Source organism: Anastrepha obliqua, chromosome 5, assembly GCF_027943255.1.
Source record: "Anastrepha obliqua isolate idAnaObli1 chromosome 5, idAnaObli1_1.0, whole genome shotgun sequence".
Taxonomy (NCBI): Eukaryota; Metazoa; Arthropoda; class Insecta; order Diptera; family Tephritidae; genus Anastrepha; species Anastrepha obliqua.
In genome coordinates this window covers 88,991,231-89,008,763 of record NC_072896.1, presented here as the reverse complement: position 1 = coordinate 89,008,763, position 17,533 = coordinate 88,991,231, and the positions used below count along the sequence as shown (strand labels likewise).

Below are 17,533 nucleotides of genomic sequence, written 5' to 3'. Positions count from 1 at the left end.
GTCAAAATATTAAGTCAGTCAAATTTTCTGATAAATTTTGATAAACGCTCTTGAAAAAATGCTAATAAAGTATTTTCGAAAAATAAATACTAAATCTATATTAAATGAATAATTGAAATTTTTTGGAAAGGTGATATTTTGAAATAGTTTAATGTCAAATTTTTAAATTAAATTTTACTTCTCAAAAACTTTTTTTAATATGTTAAAGAGGTTTCCTAACATCTTTTAAAATTTTATGTTAATCAAACTTTCGGATAAACTTTGATAAACGCTCTTAGAAAGTGTAAAGTTTTAATAAAAAAAAAAGAAAAGACAAGAAAACTATAACTTTCAAAAGTTCTCAAGCAATTTAGAAATTCGATGACTATTCACTCAAATGTTCTTTTTCATCTAAAATAGCTGACCTTAATTAGCCCACATAACCAAAGTGAGGGAATCGCACATTTCGAACGAACAAAACAACAAACAAATGCATAAAGTCAGTAGTGGTATACACACACATACATTGGCAAGACATGTATGTAATTGCAAAAAACAAAACGAGAAAGAGCAGAGGAAAAGAAAACGTACAGAAGAAACACACACAAATCGATACAAGCATAGAAACATTCAATTAAAAATAATAGAACGAAAAAATCTTACTTATTAAAGGCAGACGTATCGCTAACGTTGCGCCGATGTCCAGAAGTGCCACTGCTGCTCACGCTCGAGCCCACGCTCGACACAGTCAGCATACTACTCTTCGTAGGCGTACTATTGACCACTTGGTGTGCTGATAAACTACTCGCCGCTATATTTTCCAAACCGTCTCCTATACCTCCACCACCACTACTGCTTGGCACCGCATCCACTGCTGTCTGTTTCAACGACACCGGCGCATTCTCACTGAATGGATCTGGATACACGGATGACTCAAAGAGGCTATTCAACACCTCGGGTGGTGCTTGTTGTGTCGCAATTGCTGCAATGCTACTATTTGCTTGGGTCACAGTTTGTGGTTGTTGTGGTGGTGGTAGTACAGCAGTGGGTGTTGCAGCTACCGCGGTGGTAGGTGCTGGTGTTGGCGCTGCTATGGCGACTGCGGAAACAGAAACTGCTGTTGCTGTTTGAGGTGTTGGTGGCGGCGGCACGACTGGCGGCGCCAATTGCGGAAAATTCGCTTGAAATTGTTCGACTACCGGTTGTTGTGGTTGTGGCGATGTTATATTGTTGCGTGGTGATGGACTTGGCGGTAAGCCAAGACCCAGCGGATTTTGACCATGCACAGCGGAGGAACCTTTGGGACGTTGACGTGGCGCCACGCTTGTGCCCGACTCGACTATGGGTACACTTTGTGGTTTAGGCGTTTTTGAGGCACTGGCAGCAGCGGCAGAAATGCGTTTCGCTTCGGACTCGAATGGGGGGACGACAAGTAGGTCGTAGTTTGGTGTTGGCGATTTCTGAAATTTGAAATTTTAGCAAGTTTTTAGTTATAATTGTTTGTATAAATGAATATATGTACATATGCAAGGGTGTAACGCTGTTAAATTCGAATGCATTAAGGGGGGGGGGGGGGGGGGGGGGACGGGGTTAGGGATAAAAATCGATTTTTTTTTTTGCATTTGTAGTAAAACAATTCAAAAATACCGTGTTAAAATTTTAAGTCAATCCGAGCAAAACTTTTTAAGTTATAGAGCATAAAGCCGAGCCGCCTCAAACATCTGCCGAGACGCAGCAGTTGCGCGCGTAGTCCGTTACAAACTTTAAACGCGGTTTTCTCGAACCTTTTTTTTTAAAGTGCGTAGTCATTGGCATTTGAAAACTACTCAACCGATCCTTTTGAAATTTTGCACACATATTTTACATATAAAAAACCTCCCCCCAACGTTTTTTTTTCGCCATTTTTTTTATATTAAGGTGGTTTTACACCTACAAAATGGCGGCATTTTTTCGTCAAAAATCACTTTTTACTTCAAACGACTACCAAATGGCTGAAAATGAAAATAAATCGTCAAAATAAACGTTGGGGGGAAGTTTAACTCATACTTTAACTAAATTATTCGATTTTTTTTATTTCAGATGATTCTACGCTGACTACTGCAAAATGTATTTTTGAAAAGACGTCTACGTAAATGTGCTCTCATTCGCTCATTTTGCAATATTTTTACATGAAAATTTTATCAAATATTCTTGAAATGTTACTTTATAATATGCAACAACTTTTAATAAACTGACTTGAACCGTTTCGCTACAATAAATTCATGAAAAAAGTGTTTTTTTTAGCGTTTATCCCTTACCCCCCCCCTTAACATTTCAGTATTACTGGAAAAAATGCATTGTATACAGGCGCTCATTGTAAACGAATACGAATAATTAAAATACGAATACGAACATGAATAGGAAAATATACAGCTATGGACAGAGAAGTAGCGCACTTATAGTGTCCTCTATTTGAATTGTTGTTTCTTAGAGGATTAACTGATATTCGTACATATTTTCACGCTTATTTATTATTAAGCTGGGAATTACTTCTCTCTAATATCGGACAATAAGTTTCGTTTACTTTTTCAATGAATAAAAAAAAAACACGTTTGCCTTTTGCTGATGCCCTTAGAAGCAAAAACGTAAAATTCTGGAAAATAATACTTTTTACGGACGAAACTAACTAAACTGATGGGAAGACTTTTGTTTATTCAAAAAAGGCAAGAGTTCAATCCCCGTTTTGACGGATATTTTCTTTACCGATGGGTCGAAGGATGAAATAGAGTCTGGAGCCGGATGGTACTTAAACGATAGTAATATTATAAGTATCACTATGATATGGGCGAAATGGCAACTGTTTTCCAAACGGAAATTTTTGCCATCCTAAAAGTAGCCGAAAGGATAATCGAGAGGAGATGGAACGGGAAACAGATTGGAGTTTTCAGTGGCAGTCAGTTTGCCGAAGCAAACATCAAAGATTGTTCAAAAATGTAAGAAGAAGCTTAATTCTGTCGCAAGACAGCACAGACGTGTACTTATATGGGTTCCAGGGCACTCCGGTGTTCAAGGAAACGAAATTGCCGATGAATTGACCAACCGTGGATCAGCGGTTCGCCCACAAGGGCCAGAGCCAATAATCGGAATCAGTTCCGCAGGAATTATGAATTTGATCACCCGATTATGTATGCAGTTTACATAAAGAGCGATGGTCCAGTCTAGAACGCTGCAGCACTGCAAATTGTTTTGTGACAAGTCCGAACCAAAACTGTCAAACTTTCTACTAAAACTTGAAAGGAAAGACGTTCGGTTGATGGTCGGTATTATTACAGGACACAACCTATGGGGTCAGCATATGATCACCATTGGAATCATTGAGGACCTGTGCAGGACAATGTGCCTGTTTTGCTTGGAGGAGGCGGATAGCACTGAGCACTTTCTCTGTGAGTATCCTGCCTGGCTACGAGTTTTGGGTTCCGATGTCGTGAGAATGATTAATATTCGTTCTCTAAAACTGGAGGATATTTACAGATTTACAAAAGAATTTGGAAAATTCCCACAAGACTAACTACCTCTGTCTCTGTCTCTATTCTTTCCTATCTCTTTCTCTGATACTTTTCTCCTTTGCTCCTTTCCTTGACTATTTACACTCTTTCCAGAGCTCTAAATACAATGGGCCTTTTAGCCTGAGTGTTTTAGGAACCAACAAATCGCTTGGTGCTTCTTGGCCCGATTAATTAAAATTTCAATTTCAATTTCAATTTTTTCAATCCCCGGTAAACAAAAAAGACCTTAAAGCACGGTGGTGGTTACTTGAAAGGCTGAAGATCATTTTCTTGGAATGGAGTTGGACCAATATAATCTCAAAAATAGAGTCATATTCGAGTTACCAGTATTTCGTATTGCTACACTTTTTGAATCCGCCAAAGCGAGCAAAAATAAAAACACATAAACAAAACAAATGCTTCTCTCAGCTGTCAAGAAGTGTTTTACATATCTATTTTCGGCATCGTTTGCTAAGATGATTTTATCAATCAGTCATAAAGTGCTCATAAGAGGGATTTGAACGCAAAAATACCTGGAAAATGGATATTGTTCGAGGTGATTCAGTTGGTCTATTATAACTATACAACCGGGAAAAGTGTGCAACAGTTGTCAGAAATGTTTTATTTAACCCAACAATCTATTTATAATATAATAAATCGGCAAGTGGAATACCACGAAAAATATATGGCCACGTATTTTGTTGTTTCGACAAAAAGTCTTGCTGGTGAGCTTAGAGTTCACTGTGGGGTCGAGGTTTCATATGAAACAGTCCGCTAAGTTTTGCGAAAGCACAAATTATACTTCACGAGCTGCTCGAAATAAGCCTTTGCTCTTTGCATAGCATTTTGAGAAGCAGTTTTCTTTCGCTAGAACGTACCTGGTTCAACCAGATAATCTGGAATGAGACTTAAATGATGCTATATTGCGACAAAGGACCCAATAGAGTGCGGAGGCAGCCATTAAAAGCACTGAAAAGGCGGAATATTATACAGACAGAGAAATTTGGCAAACTTTCAGGGATGCAAACTTGGCGTGGGGATGCATATCCAGCAAGGGAATGGGTGATTTGGTGTTTATAGAAGATAATATGGATGCACGACAATATTTCAATATTCTGGAATGCCATTTGATAAATAGTGCACAACAAAATTTGACTTCATTGTTGACAATAAACCTCAGTTTAAATTCTACCAGGACTACGATCCAAAACATAAAGTTCATATGGTCGGAATGCGGCTTGTTTTATGCTCCTTTGTTGTAAGGTGCGTTTCATAATCATAAGACACCTTTGGTACACAATTTTTGAACTACCATAAGCTCGCTTTTACTTTCCGGAGTAGCTTTTATTTGACGTCATTTTAACAGTTATAGAATTAAGACTTTCATAAATTGCTTCTGGAGCGAAAGCTCACTACATATATTTTGTAGAACCGTTATCTTTTTCCAAGAAACTGCTCTTTTGCTAGTCTTTTCGGCGTTTCATAGTGATAAGGCACTAGTCGAAAATAAGCTTCTGAAGAGATAGAAGGTGCTGCTGATTGTTGGTTTGGATGACTTTAATTATAATTTTATTCAATTTAACTTAAAATGCCGAGGGGTTAATATTATCACAAGAGGATCGTGGAAAAATTTTGGCTTACAAAGATTCAGGCTTGTTAATCAAATTAATTGCAAAAAAAAACAGGCAGAAGTCCTTGTGTTATCCGGAATTTTTTACGGAGTCCTGAGAATTACAACATTTTGAACCTCGTTGGAAGAAAACTATCACTATCAAGTCGAGAACAGCGAGCAATCATAAGAAAAGCTTCTAACTCCTAAGTCTTGCGCCAACTTGGCCGCTGTTGTTCAAAAAAAGGTTTCAAAAACAACTGTTTGGCGCACATTATAGAAATAAGAAAAGGACCCCATCTTTTGCCATGGCACAAGCTGGACGTCGTCAATTTTCAGAAAACCACCTAGACACCAACTGGGACACAGTAAGATTTTTGGAATATTTTTAATATTGCCCAATTTCATATTATTTTTTAAAAGGTTATATTTTCGGATGAAAAAAAAATGGAGCATTGATGGACCCGACGGTTTTTTAAATTATTGGATAGATTGGCGCAAGAGCCTCCTCTTATTTTCAAGCGTACCTTCGGTGGGGGTTCTGTTATGGTTTGGGGTGCATTTGCATCGAAAGCAACTCTTGACATACAGTTCACATCATCGCGAATGAATAGTGGGGACTACAAAAACGTTTTGAAAAATAGTCTCCTTCCTTTTAATCAGGATAATCGGGAAGTGCTCTTCATTTTGCAGCAAGACAACACCCGAATTCACGTAAGCAAGGAAACAAGGCAGTATTTGACCGATTGTTCCATAGAAACTATGGACTGGCCGTGGTGTTCTCCGGATCTAAACCCAATAGAAAACATTTGGGGTATATTAGTCAAAAGAGCATACGCCAAAAATTGCCAATTCGACAACACCAACGAGCTTAAAGCGGCAGTTAAGGCAGAATGAGCTTCTCTAGATGTAAATTTACTTAAAATGTCTGCAGAATCTATGAAAAAAAGGTTATTTTGTGTCGCTAAAGCAAATGGTGCTTCCATAGAATACTAAAACATTCTAGACGACAGAAAAAAAATCGAAAAAAGTATACTTTTATTAAACGATCACTTTAATTAAACAGTGTCTTATCATTATGAAACGCCTGGAAATACGTTTTTGCTAAACATTTTCTTTATGTATTAAAACAAGTTCTAAATTCTGTAATGAAACAGATAACTTTTGTTACTTTAATCGATGTGTAAAATTTTTATTTTCCTCTGAAATCTATAATCTAAAATACTTTATGATTATGAAATGCACCTTACTAAAGCCCCGATATTAGTTCAACAGCAAATTTATTTATATCTAAAGAAAAAGTTGGCAAAACACTCAAAAATTCGAAAACGTTATAGGAGAGGAATGGCACAAGATACCCAGGACGATGATGTTCAAAAATTGATTCATTCTATGAGAAGCAGACTACAAAGTAGATGTAGTTGATTGTAGATGTTCGTGCTAGTCATACAATGTACTGATTCACATTTCATTTCTTGAAATATATAACTTAGGTTAGGTTAGGTTGATATGGTTGCCCAGGGAATGGGCACACTTGGACGAAGAAGGATTCGTCCTTTGTGATGCCATTATGGAGGGGTGAGGCGGGAGAGAAAGACCGATAGGATACAGGGAGAGGGCGGGGAGAGGTGGTGCTGGGATAGTTGGGAGCGTGCGGATTACGATTACGAACGATGACTATGTTTGCGTCAACCGCTTTATGCTGCTGATGAAATTCATCAGATTTTTAATGTCAAAGCCAGCTATATCAGCAGGCGTGACAAAGAAGTAGGAGCCAAGATGCCTAGATCTTAGCCCCGCCAGAGCAGGGCAGCTAAGGAGAAGGTGCTGAGATGATTCCACCTCATCCTCCATACATTCAGCGCAAAAGGGACTCGAGATGATTCCAAGTCTCACAGCATGCATTCCTCGCGCATTGTGTCCTGTGAGAAAACCCACGAGATTAGAGAGCTGAAATTTTGTCAGCCTCAGAAGCTCGCCCGAGCGCCTGCGGTCCACACGTGGCCAGAAGGATTTCGCGACCTTACACGTTCGTGTACTTGCCCAGCGCTCGCTGAGTTGGTGCGATGCCCATCTTTCCAGGAGCAGACCGCAGGTAGTCAGGGGGATCCCAATTCTCTCCCTTCGCGGGGAAATCACTCCCTTGTCTGGCCAGCTCATCCGCCTCACAGTTTCCAGCAATGTCGCTGTGACCAGGAACCCAGATGAGGCTGATGTTAAAGAATTCGGACGCAGTCGAAAGCGAGGTCAAGCATTCCTTGACCAATTCCGAATGCACCGTCGTAGACCCGAGGGCCCTTATTGCCGCTTGGCTGTCGGAGTAAATATTTACTTTCTTGACCGTTAATACGCATTTGAGCAGCCAATCGGCTGCCTCCTTGATTGCGGCTACCTCTGCCTGGAACACACTGCAGTGGTCCGGTAGCCTGAATTTGAGTCTGGTGGGGAGCTCCTCGCAAAAGACTCCTCCGCCAACCTTTCCTTCCAACTTCGATCCATCCGTGAACAAGTTCACCATGCCCTGTCCCCAAGTGTAGCCCTCTCTCCACTCTTCCCTTGACGGAATATGAGTGGAGAAGGTTCCGGTTGGGCTGAACGAGGGTATACACTGATCCGTTGACAGAGGGATGAACTCGAAGTTTCTGAGAATGCTTGAGTGCCCATAAGTGAGGTTAAGCTTATAGCTCCAGTCCCTCAGTCTGATTGCGGTACGCGAGGCGGCAATTCTGCCTGCAATGTCTACGGGTACCACATTTAACATTGCGTTGAGCGCCAGAGTAGGAGTCGTTCGAAGCGCCCCACTGATTCCAATGAGTGCCGACCTCTGGACTCTCTCCAGCTTCTTCACCAATGTCGTCTTCTCTAGTGAGTTCCACCAGACTATGACTCCATATAATATAACAAGATAGGCTTTACAATAGTATTGTATAGCCAGAAAACAACTCTAGGCGAGAGGCCCCATCTTTTACCAATTGCGCCCTTGCATCCATACAAGGCGATTGTTGCTTTCCTCACTCTTTCCTCAATATTGGGCTTCCATGTGAGCTTGCTGTCAAGGATAATACCTAGGTACTTAACCTTGTCAGAAAGCATCAGCGGAGCGCCCCCTAGTGAGGGAAGTTGAGCTCTGGGTATTTTATGTTTCCTCGTAAATAAGACGAGCTCCGTCTTAAGAGGATTCACCGACAGGCCGCAGTCCGTTGCCCATCTAACAACTACGTTAAGATATCCCTGCATCAGGTTGTACAGAGTATCCACAAATTTTCCTCTGACGATTAATGCGACGTCATCCGCGTAGGCAACCACGCTGCAGCCCCCTTTCACCAGCTCCTCCAGCAAGTCATTTACAACAGCGACCCAGAGGAAGGGCGAGAGAACACCACCTTGCGGAGTGCCCCTACTCACCTGCCAGTGAATGGAGATGCCGCCCCATTCTGCCGCGACAGTTCTGTCGCTGAGCATTTTATAGATAAATCTGATCAGGTCGGTTTCGACCCCCAGTTTACCCAGAGACCGGGTGATTGCCTCCGGGAGGACGTTGTTAAAAGCCCCCTCGATGCCGAGGAAGGCGCCCACCGCAAGCTCCTTCTGAGAAAGAGAGAGATATATAACTTAAAACTATTAATTGCAAATGTAAAAGGACTTTGTTGACAGCCGTGTTTGAAGTGCATATTGCTTTTGCCTTTTATTTGTGTTATTTTTAAACGGAATAACTTTATTTTCTACTCTTGGCTTATAAATCATTTATATTAGCCAAATAAAACCAAAGATTTGAAGAAAACCCTAAAAAATACATGTTTTATTAAGCCATAGGTCTGAATTTCTCTAGATTAAGGGGTTACATACGTCCACAGTTTCCAAAAAATCGATTTTGTGTTTTTTACAGATTATTATTTTTTATAGTTTTAAGTGTATTTCTGTGGAAGGCGATTATAAAAATTCCCTATGGATACAAAGTTATGGTAGAAAATGTAACTGCCCGACGAGAGTTTGATGCGCACAGGAGCCTTTCAGCCTGTCGTTTCTTTTGTTATTCTTAAGCATGTATAGGACATCTATAAAACATTATGAGAGTACATACATAGGTATGTGTAGGGTCGATATGTTAAGGTTTATGAAACTAAAGGCTAGTTGTTTTTGATCATGTTTTAGTAGCGCGCGACCTAGAGCTAAATGCACTTGAAAGTTTAAACTCGTTTTTCTCGAAACTACTTTTTCCGGCACGGTCTGCATGATAACTCATACAGTTTTTAATATTTTTTGAAGCGATTTTTTTTAAACATTCCAAAGTGTTTTCTCTATAGCCTGTCGAGCCGGATTTTTGATATTTTTATTAAACAATTTTATAAAATATAATCAAAGTGTGACATTTATGACGTAAAATGCATACTTTTATTTTTAAATGCTGTAAATTGCAAAATTTTTCGAAATTCAAAAATCGGCTCGACAGACTACAACTTCATTTTACAAGAATTTGTTTACTTTTTACAGATCCATCAACATTTCAAGGAGAAATGATGCAGACAGTGGAGCAACTTTTTTTCATTGTACTTGGGGTTACGCGATTTTTTATATACTAATTTTTGTAAAGAAAAATTAAAATACATTTTTTTATTATAAAGTTCAAGTACTAATAAGCAATGTATAAAATTTTTTATATTTATTTCTATTGTTATGCCTTCTAAAAACAGTTTTTCATTTAGCGAATTTTTGGCGCTTATAGATGTCAGAATACTTTCTTGACAAACTGTATGTGTAATCCTGTTTCCATAAAGAAATTATGAATTCGATTGATATGAACAAAAAAATACGATTTATTTGAAATTAAAAGGTACACGTCGGGTACACAAAGTTTGATTTCGCAAAAAGTTACTACTATACTATACTATTTACTTTGTATTTTGCCTTCTTCACAAGCTATCTACAAGTACTAGATAAGTACGCTTATAGTATATTAGTTATTTTAAGCAATCTCACATATTGAAAGAAAAAAAGCACAAGCACGATTTTTTGTGTAATTTTGTTCTTCCAACACCAATCAAAACTACTTTCAACTTACGTGCAAATTTTGAACTGGGTTGTCTTTGCCGGCCAATCGGAAAGCCACCTCGCACACTTGCCAGATATTCGGTCGTTTCTCCATATCAGGCTCGAGCATATATTTAATCAATTGATGCATGCCCTTTGAGTATTTGGAATTGTCTGGGATGGAGAATTGGCCATTTTGTATGGCCAGCGTACTTTCGCCGAAGGGCAAATTGAAGAAGCATAACTTGTAGAGCATACAACCGAGCGCCCAAATGTCTGCTTTAGTCGTAATACTTTTGCCGGAATAGAGATCGATCATTTCGGGTGCACGATACGATAGAGTTGTGTACTTTTGTATTTCCTCCTCGACGCCAGTGACGCCATGTTGCAGTGGATTTAATATTTTTGCGGTGGCTGAGCCAAAATCGCAAAGCACAAAATTACCAGCATCATTCTGCAGTATATTCTCCACTTTCAAATCCCTATGGATAATGGGAGTTTGACAGAAGTGCAAACGTGACACTGCCTCCGAAATATCACAGAATATGGTGAGAACTTCCTGCTCGGTGAAGCCAACCTGCAATCTGTAAAGTGCAACATTGCATAATTATTACATTACATTACATTCTACATTTGTATGATATGTTGTGTGTGTGTGTGTATGTGTGTGTATGAGTGGCAACATGCATAGTTATTTGATTAATTATGAATTGACTGCCTTAGCACTTACCGTGCATTCATCATGGCCAGCATGTGTTGCTTGCAGTAGGGCATGAGCAATAGTACTTCGCATACACCGTTGCCGGTGTGCGTAATGCTTGAGTCCACATAGCCTATAATATTCTTGTGACCGCTCAGATTGCTCTACGGGAAGAGAAAATATTGTACACCAAATAGCAGAGGTTAGAGAAGGAGGAAATGATGTGGCGAGAAGAAGAAAAGTTTCTCATAGCGTAAATTTTCACATAAATATTTTAATATGTGTGCTTAACCAAAAACAAAAAAAAAACAACACCAACATATAATGAAATATTTAATAATTTAAGCGGCACGAAATGTCAGCCGTGACAATGGCTGGCACCGCCAAGCCCCGCCAACGGCTAACAGACAAAATTTTCAGGCTGACGTGTATGGAGCACTTACAGCGATCTGAATCTCCCTCTTGGCCACGTTCAAGTCGTGCTCGTTATTCACATACATACGCTTTAGCGCATATTTTGTGTTGCCTGTGTTGGCTTTAGCGAGGAAGACCATGGCGAAACCACCTGCAACGAGAGAAAGAAAATAGCAGTTGAATATGAGAGTTTAATCATGAATGCAAAAAAAAAAAAACAGACAATGAAAATTTGTGGTGCAGAAAACCGTTAAGAATTCATTTGCAATTACTCGTACATATGTATGTGCATAGCTTTGTGCGCGGGTATATTTTGATAATTTCATTTTATTTGCGATAATGATCCACAAGTTATTCGCATATTCTATGCACTTAATTATATAGCTAAGAAGATAAATGAAGAAGATGAAATATTACTATTTCGTATTTATCGCGCTTTGTCATTGGGGCACACATACAGCCGTGGCCACAATAATAGCACAGCGACATTTTGCCGCGGTTTGATTATGTTTTTTTTTATAAAAGTATTAACCGTAACTGTTAGCCGTTGGTGGTAGAAAAAGTTGTTTAGAGTGTATTTCTGCCATGGAAAGGCTTTCATAAAAAACCATCTACCGTTCGGAGTCGGCTTAAAACTGTAGGCCCCTCCATTTACGAAACAATATCAAGACGCACGCCACAAATAGTAGGACGAGCTCGGTTTAGCGTCAATTATATGTTATATATACATATATGGGTGTAGTTTAATCAAAACCATTAAAATTTCAAATATGTAGCTAAACATTTTCGAAAAATTCTGGGTACGCTAAAAAATTGGTATTACAATGGCTCAAAATTCGCATTGATTTTGTATAATAATTTTCTTGTTGACGGTTTTACGTATTTTCTTCCATAGAAAAAATTTCAAGCATTCGTTATTACTAAAAATTCCGGCCAAAAAGTTTTCCCTTGTATAAATAGTTTAAAAAATTTAAAACCAACAACATTCTTTTGATATCACAAAATTTTTAGGCAAAAAATTTTATGGGTCCTATAAAAGATAGTTTATATATTTTTTTAAATAAAGTCTATCGATAAGCCCATATAATTTTTCAGACATTTCTGATGGGAAATTAAAAAGAAGATATAATAATATCGATCTGTAAACATTTTTATCCAAATTTACGGAAAAATGAATTCAATAGAAAGCTTTGGCGCTTCATTTTTTTGCCGTAGAATAAATTTGGGAGGTATCATATGCATATATATAGTGTAAAGGGTGATCAATTTAGAGGTATCGGATTTTAAATTAAAATAAAAAAAACGAAAATTTAAATTGATGGGGAAACCTTTATTATTTTTTGTGTAGAACCATTTATGACATTTATTTTTAAAAGATAATCCTTTTCAAATGTTCGTCGGAACTGCGCCGTAATTCGGTCATCCGTAAGCACCAAATTTGAATGACTCGTTGGGGGACTTCGGTCGGTATCTCGTGAATAACTTTAGTAATGTTGGCTTCCAATGCCTCAATCGAAGCTGGTTTTAACATACCCCCACAAATAAAAGTTCATAGGAGTGATATCACACGATCTTGGTGGCCATTCCACTGGCGCGAGACGGAGGCCATTTCACTGTTACATTGGCGCCAGCCTCGTCTTTTAAGAAATATGGGCCGATAATTCCTCCAGCCCATAGGCAGCGCCATATGGTTGTTTTCAATGGATGTAATGGCTATTCTTGAATGGCTGCGGGTTGCTCTTTAGCCCAAATACGGCAATTTTCCTTACTGACGTAGCCATTAATCAAAAATGCGCATCATCGCTGAACTCCATAAGTTGGCCTGATGTTCATCGCATTTTTCACAGAGCGTCGACTTCCGTTATACATTTGTACGATTTGTAAACGTTGTTGAGGCGTAAATGAAATGTCTATGGATACTGAAACAAATTATGTATTTATCTCTATTAGAAAAATTCCTCCAATCTGATCACCCTTTACATTTGTGTTATACATGCATATACTAGCGTAAACGCTTTTACAAATCGAGTCTACTAAATTAAAAAAAAAATAATTTCGTTCAACGAGTAAATGACACTCGTTTATTTTTGTTATAGTAAGTAAAAAAGTGAACTCAGATTTCGCAATCGTTGCCAAAAATTCACAAAAACGGAACTCTGTGCATTATTTTTTCCTACCAAGAAATGTAGGCATGCTATGCATGTTGCCTTTTCGAAGATACGCAACCCATTCTCTTTTATATATAACTCTTCTCACGAATATTCTGAGAGCGTTTGAGTTCCAGTATATGTAATATACGTATTTCCATTTGGTTCTTTTTTTGTTTTAGTGTTCCGAGTGCGACTTTTTATTTGGTAAAGGTAAATAAAAATTCTTATAAGATGTTAAGATTTAACTAGACAATCCACGGAAATCAATACATAGAATTTTCGATCTTCGTATGTGATCTTTGCTACTTGGTTTTGTGGGATCACTTAGTGAAGTTTGGCACACACCACCTATACACACAATTTTTTGTTTTCAAAATTTAAATAATAATTTTAAAGTTTTGCAGCAAAAACAAAGAAACAGTCCTCCAATTGGTTGAGCCAGTTTTGATTCGTTAAAGTAGTAGTATTTCACAACCAGAAAGTGAGAATCCAAACCAAAACCTTATTATAGTCCATATGCCACATAGAAAAACACACTATCGTCACTAATTACGCATTTGTGTGTATGTACGTACATATATACATCGTATATGTATGTAATACAATTAAATTACAATTCAATTAAAAAGACAATATACAGTTAGTCAATGTTGCGCTATATGATTACCGTACCACTTGGCCATTTGCAGCAAAACTTACGGTATTACTCATCTCTCGGAATACAATATACGAGTATGTGCTTATTGAGCTTATTGTGAAGAAACTCATTTGCATACATACATATACACACACTGACATCTCTATATGTACCATGGTGCTAGAAAGTTACTATTTACGTAGCAAAGTATTTACGTTTTTGTGTCAAAAGCAAAGTAATCGATAATTGTGGCATGTTGCGAGTAGCAAATAAAAAAAAATCTTACACACACAAACACAAACACACCAGTTTTAATGCACTTTGCGACAAGGAGCAATATTACGACTTTGGAAGGGGAATAAATGCACACTCTAAGGGGAAACGCGATGAAAAATACCTTTGAGAAATCAAGTAGGTATGTTGAATAGAAGATGTAATGAAGCCAATTCAGCTCATGAAGTCTTAAAATACTAAATGTAAGGTTAGGTGGAGAAGGTGGATGCATCGATAGTTTATTGTATGTGCTTTTTATAGTGTGTGCTTTTTATAGTGGATGTACCAGAAAAATGTATAGCAAACCATCAAGACCGCAAAGCGGAGCAGAACTAAAAGATCCTTTCCACGCATAGAAAAAATTAAATTGCAATTTTAATCATCAAGTCGTTCGACAGAAAAAAAACGTTGCCACGACAGTCGGTTCTACGTTACCGTAACGACCCGAATTTATATCCAGTCAGGGACTGTCACTTCAGCAGAATTAACCGCATATACTGGAAATGTTTATGCTTACAACAACAACAACAACCTCCACCGATAAAAGCCCGCAATAACAAAATTTGATAATTTTATGAAAAATTATTATTTTTTATTAAATATGTAATCAAGCACAATGTTTTCGTATTTATTTCAATCATTCGACTTTGGCTTTTATTACACAACGCAAGGACTTCGGAAAACTATCATATATCCCATGCCGCAAGTGATTTGTAGACAATTAGGCAGTATTGAGGAAAGCCAAATATCACTTAAAGTAAAACCAGGGAAAATTGTTCTTGTACTTCTCCTGAATTTATTTTACTGAATTCAAGGATTCAAGGAGAAGAAATTTGGCCACGATTAGGCAAATGATGCTACACTTTAAAATCCGGATCAAACTGTCGGAACGATGCAAATGCTTCTTGACAATCATGCGCCAGTTTTACAACCCTCAGGATGTTAGTTTGGCTAGAATTTTCAAGTTGATTGTGCCAGCAAGAGAATAACCCGATCTTCAAGATTTCAAGTAAGAAAGACCTGCCAGTATTAAAACAATTTATGTTAAAAAAATAAACTTGTATTTCAAACACCCTGTAAATAGATAGAATATTTGTTTTTTTTTCATACCACTGCCATACACACATTCCAAAAACAAAACAGGGGGAAGGAGGAAGGAAGCTATTAGCAGGTGCGGCAAGTTATTGGCATTTTGAGACGGCGGACGCTTCAGTGATGCCACGCAAACAAAATAAAACGAAATACAAAATGTTGCAATTGTGACTTGAATATGAAAAACATTCGACTGAATTAATCACAACGGTGTTGGATTTCAATTGTTGGTGCGCAAGGGTGAGCGAGGTGGAGACGACTGGGTGGATGGAGACAAGGGCGAGGACAAAAGCTATGCGACGATTCTTATTTATCAATTTATTTTTGTTGCTTTTGTTAGCATTTAACGTCTAACGAGCATTGCGCGAATGCGGTTTTCACATCCCAAAACAAAAACAGAAACAAAAAACCACAAACCAAAAGGAAGACCCAAAACACTAAACAAAAATAAAAGTGAATTTAAATACAAGTGAGTGAGTGAATGAATGTGGGAAAGGGTGTTGAGCAGCTGATGGAGATAATGGTGATATGCAAAATATCAGCCACACCAGCAACAACAAGTGCAAGTGATAAGCAAAAACAACGCCGTAAAAGCGACAGCAACAAACAGAAATTGTAACATTCGCTTTGGTGAGTGGCAACGAATATGTATGTACGTATGTACAAGTGTGTATGTGTTTTTTAATATATTTTAAGCATTCAAAGGGGAGATTTATCTACGTACTTGCATTTCTCCATAACTGAGGCTTTCGCACAGTCTCAGCTCATGCATACATACTCATATACACGTACATACGTTTGCGGGCGTTTTTCCAAGGTCAAAATGTGTATGCGATTTAACCGCTAATATTGATGTAAAATAATATTTAACTTTTATATGTAATTTGAATTGTTAAAACGCGTCTTAAAGCCTGTATGTTTAAAATGGAAAGTATGAACTTATTAGTAAGCAATTATGTACTTGTCACTTTTTTTCTGAGAACTGAGTAATGAATTTAATAAATACATTGAACACGTGTTTTATAAAATTAGAAGCACATTCCGATTGCGCAAGGTTTTTTTCTTTCCCCTTTTAAGCAATAGCCAAAAACTCACTTTCACTCTGACTCAGCTGAGAATAAACCCCTACACCTAAGTAGAGAAGGGGAGGTTCTGCATTAACGGAACGGCCCGGATTTAAATGTATCCGGCCAAAGACTGTCGCTCCAGCAGCACTCCCCATCCATATATTGGCAATCTTTTGGCAGCTACAACAACAACAACAACTAAGGGGAGAAGACGTATGCTCGTTTTTGAGAGAACCATTCATTGCTGTCGAAGAGACTGTAGATAGATTTTCGACATTCTTGAAGCAATTCTGAATTAAACTTAAAAAAAGTGAGTATTAAAGGAACTCTTTGACTAGAAGTAAACTGCCTAGATCTCCTCTCAATTCAGAAAACATTTGGTTCACAAGGTGTCGTAAGCGTCGTATTGTCTTATATCATAAAATTTATAGCGATTAAATAAATGCTTAGAAAATTTTAAACCACAACCATGTCGTACCTACTTGTAAAGTAAATAGACCTGAGAGTTTGACCAATTCCTTTCTCTGAGATTTTACCCATAACGTTTACTTAATAATCATTGTAGTGAAAAATATTGAAGGCAAATTCCTCGTATGATGCCTGAGCATCTCGCACGACTCGCCAAATTACAACGCAATTGCGGCAAAAATAATTTTGAATGAAGAAAGACAGATATGTCTATAATTTTTTAGAAATGGATAAGACTTTCAAAAGAAGATTCTTGGTTACTAAAATATATAATTTTACAAGTTTTAAATAACATATTTTAAAAAAATTTTCTATTGAGCAAGCCAGCGGTTAAGCTGATACGTTGTTTAAGTTTGGAACCTCAAAGAAAAATCACATACTAGCAAATTTATTAAAAAAACACATGTTTATTAAATCGAATATATTATTAAAATAAAACTGGTTACTTCTTCTGAATTTGATTTTGAAACTTTTTTCCGGCAACCGAAACACGTCGTAACAAATCTTTGAAAAATCAGTGATGTTACTCTTCTTCTTGATTGGCGCGTAAACCGCCAGTTGGACACACCAAGTGAAGCCAAGTACACGATCT

At 37.8% G+C, this 17,533-nt stretch overlaps 1 protein-coding gene across 3 annotated transcripts in view; it reads right to left on the bottom strand.

The window, feature by feature from the left end:
• Nucleotides 1–17,533, bottom strand: part of LOC129249386 (uncharacterized) — an 86,488-nt gene that overhangs the window by 55,343 nt on the left and 13,612 nt on the right. For all 3 annotated transcript variants that reach the window (XM_054889176.1, XM_054889178.1, XM_054889177.1), the window contains exons 2-5: nucleotides 11,284–11,405; nucleotides 10,871–11,004; nucleotides 10,172–10,724; nucleotides 643–1,439 (exon numbers count right to left, since the gene is read on the bottom strand). In XM_054889176.1, coding sequence (XP_054745151.1) covers nucleotides 643–1,439; nucleotides 10,172–10,724; nucleotides 10,871–11,004; nucleotides 11,284–11,405 — 1,606 coding nt within the window. The remainder of the gene's footprint in view (nucleotides 1–642; nucleotides 1,440–10,171; nucleotides 10,725–10,870; nucleotides 11,005–11,283; nucleotides 11,406–17,533) is intronic.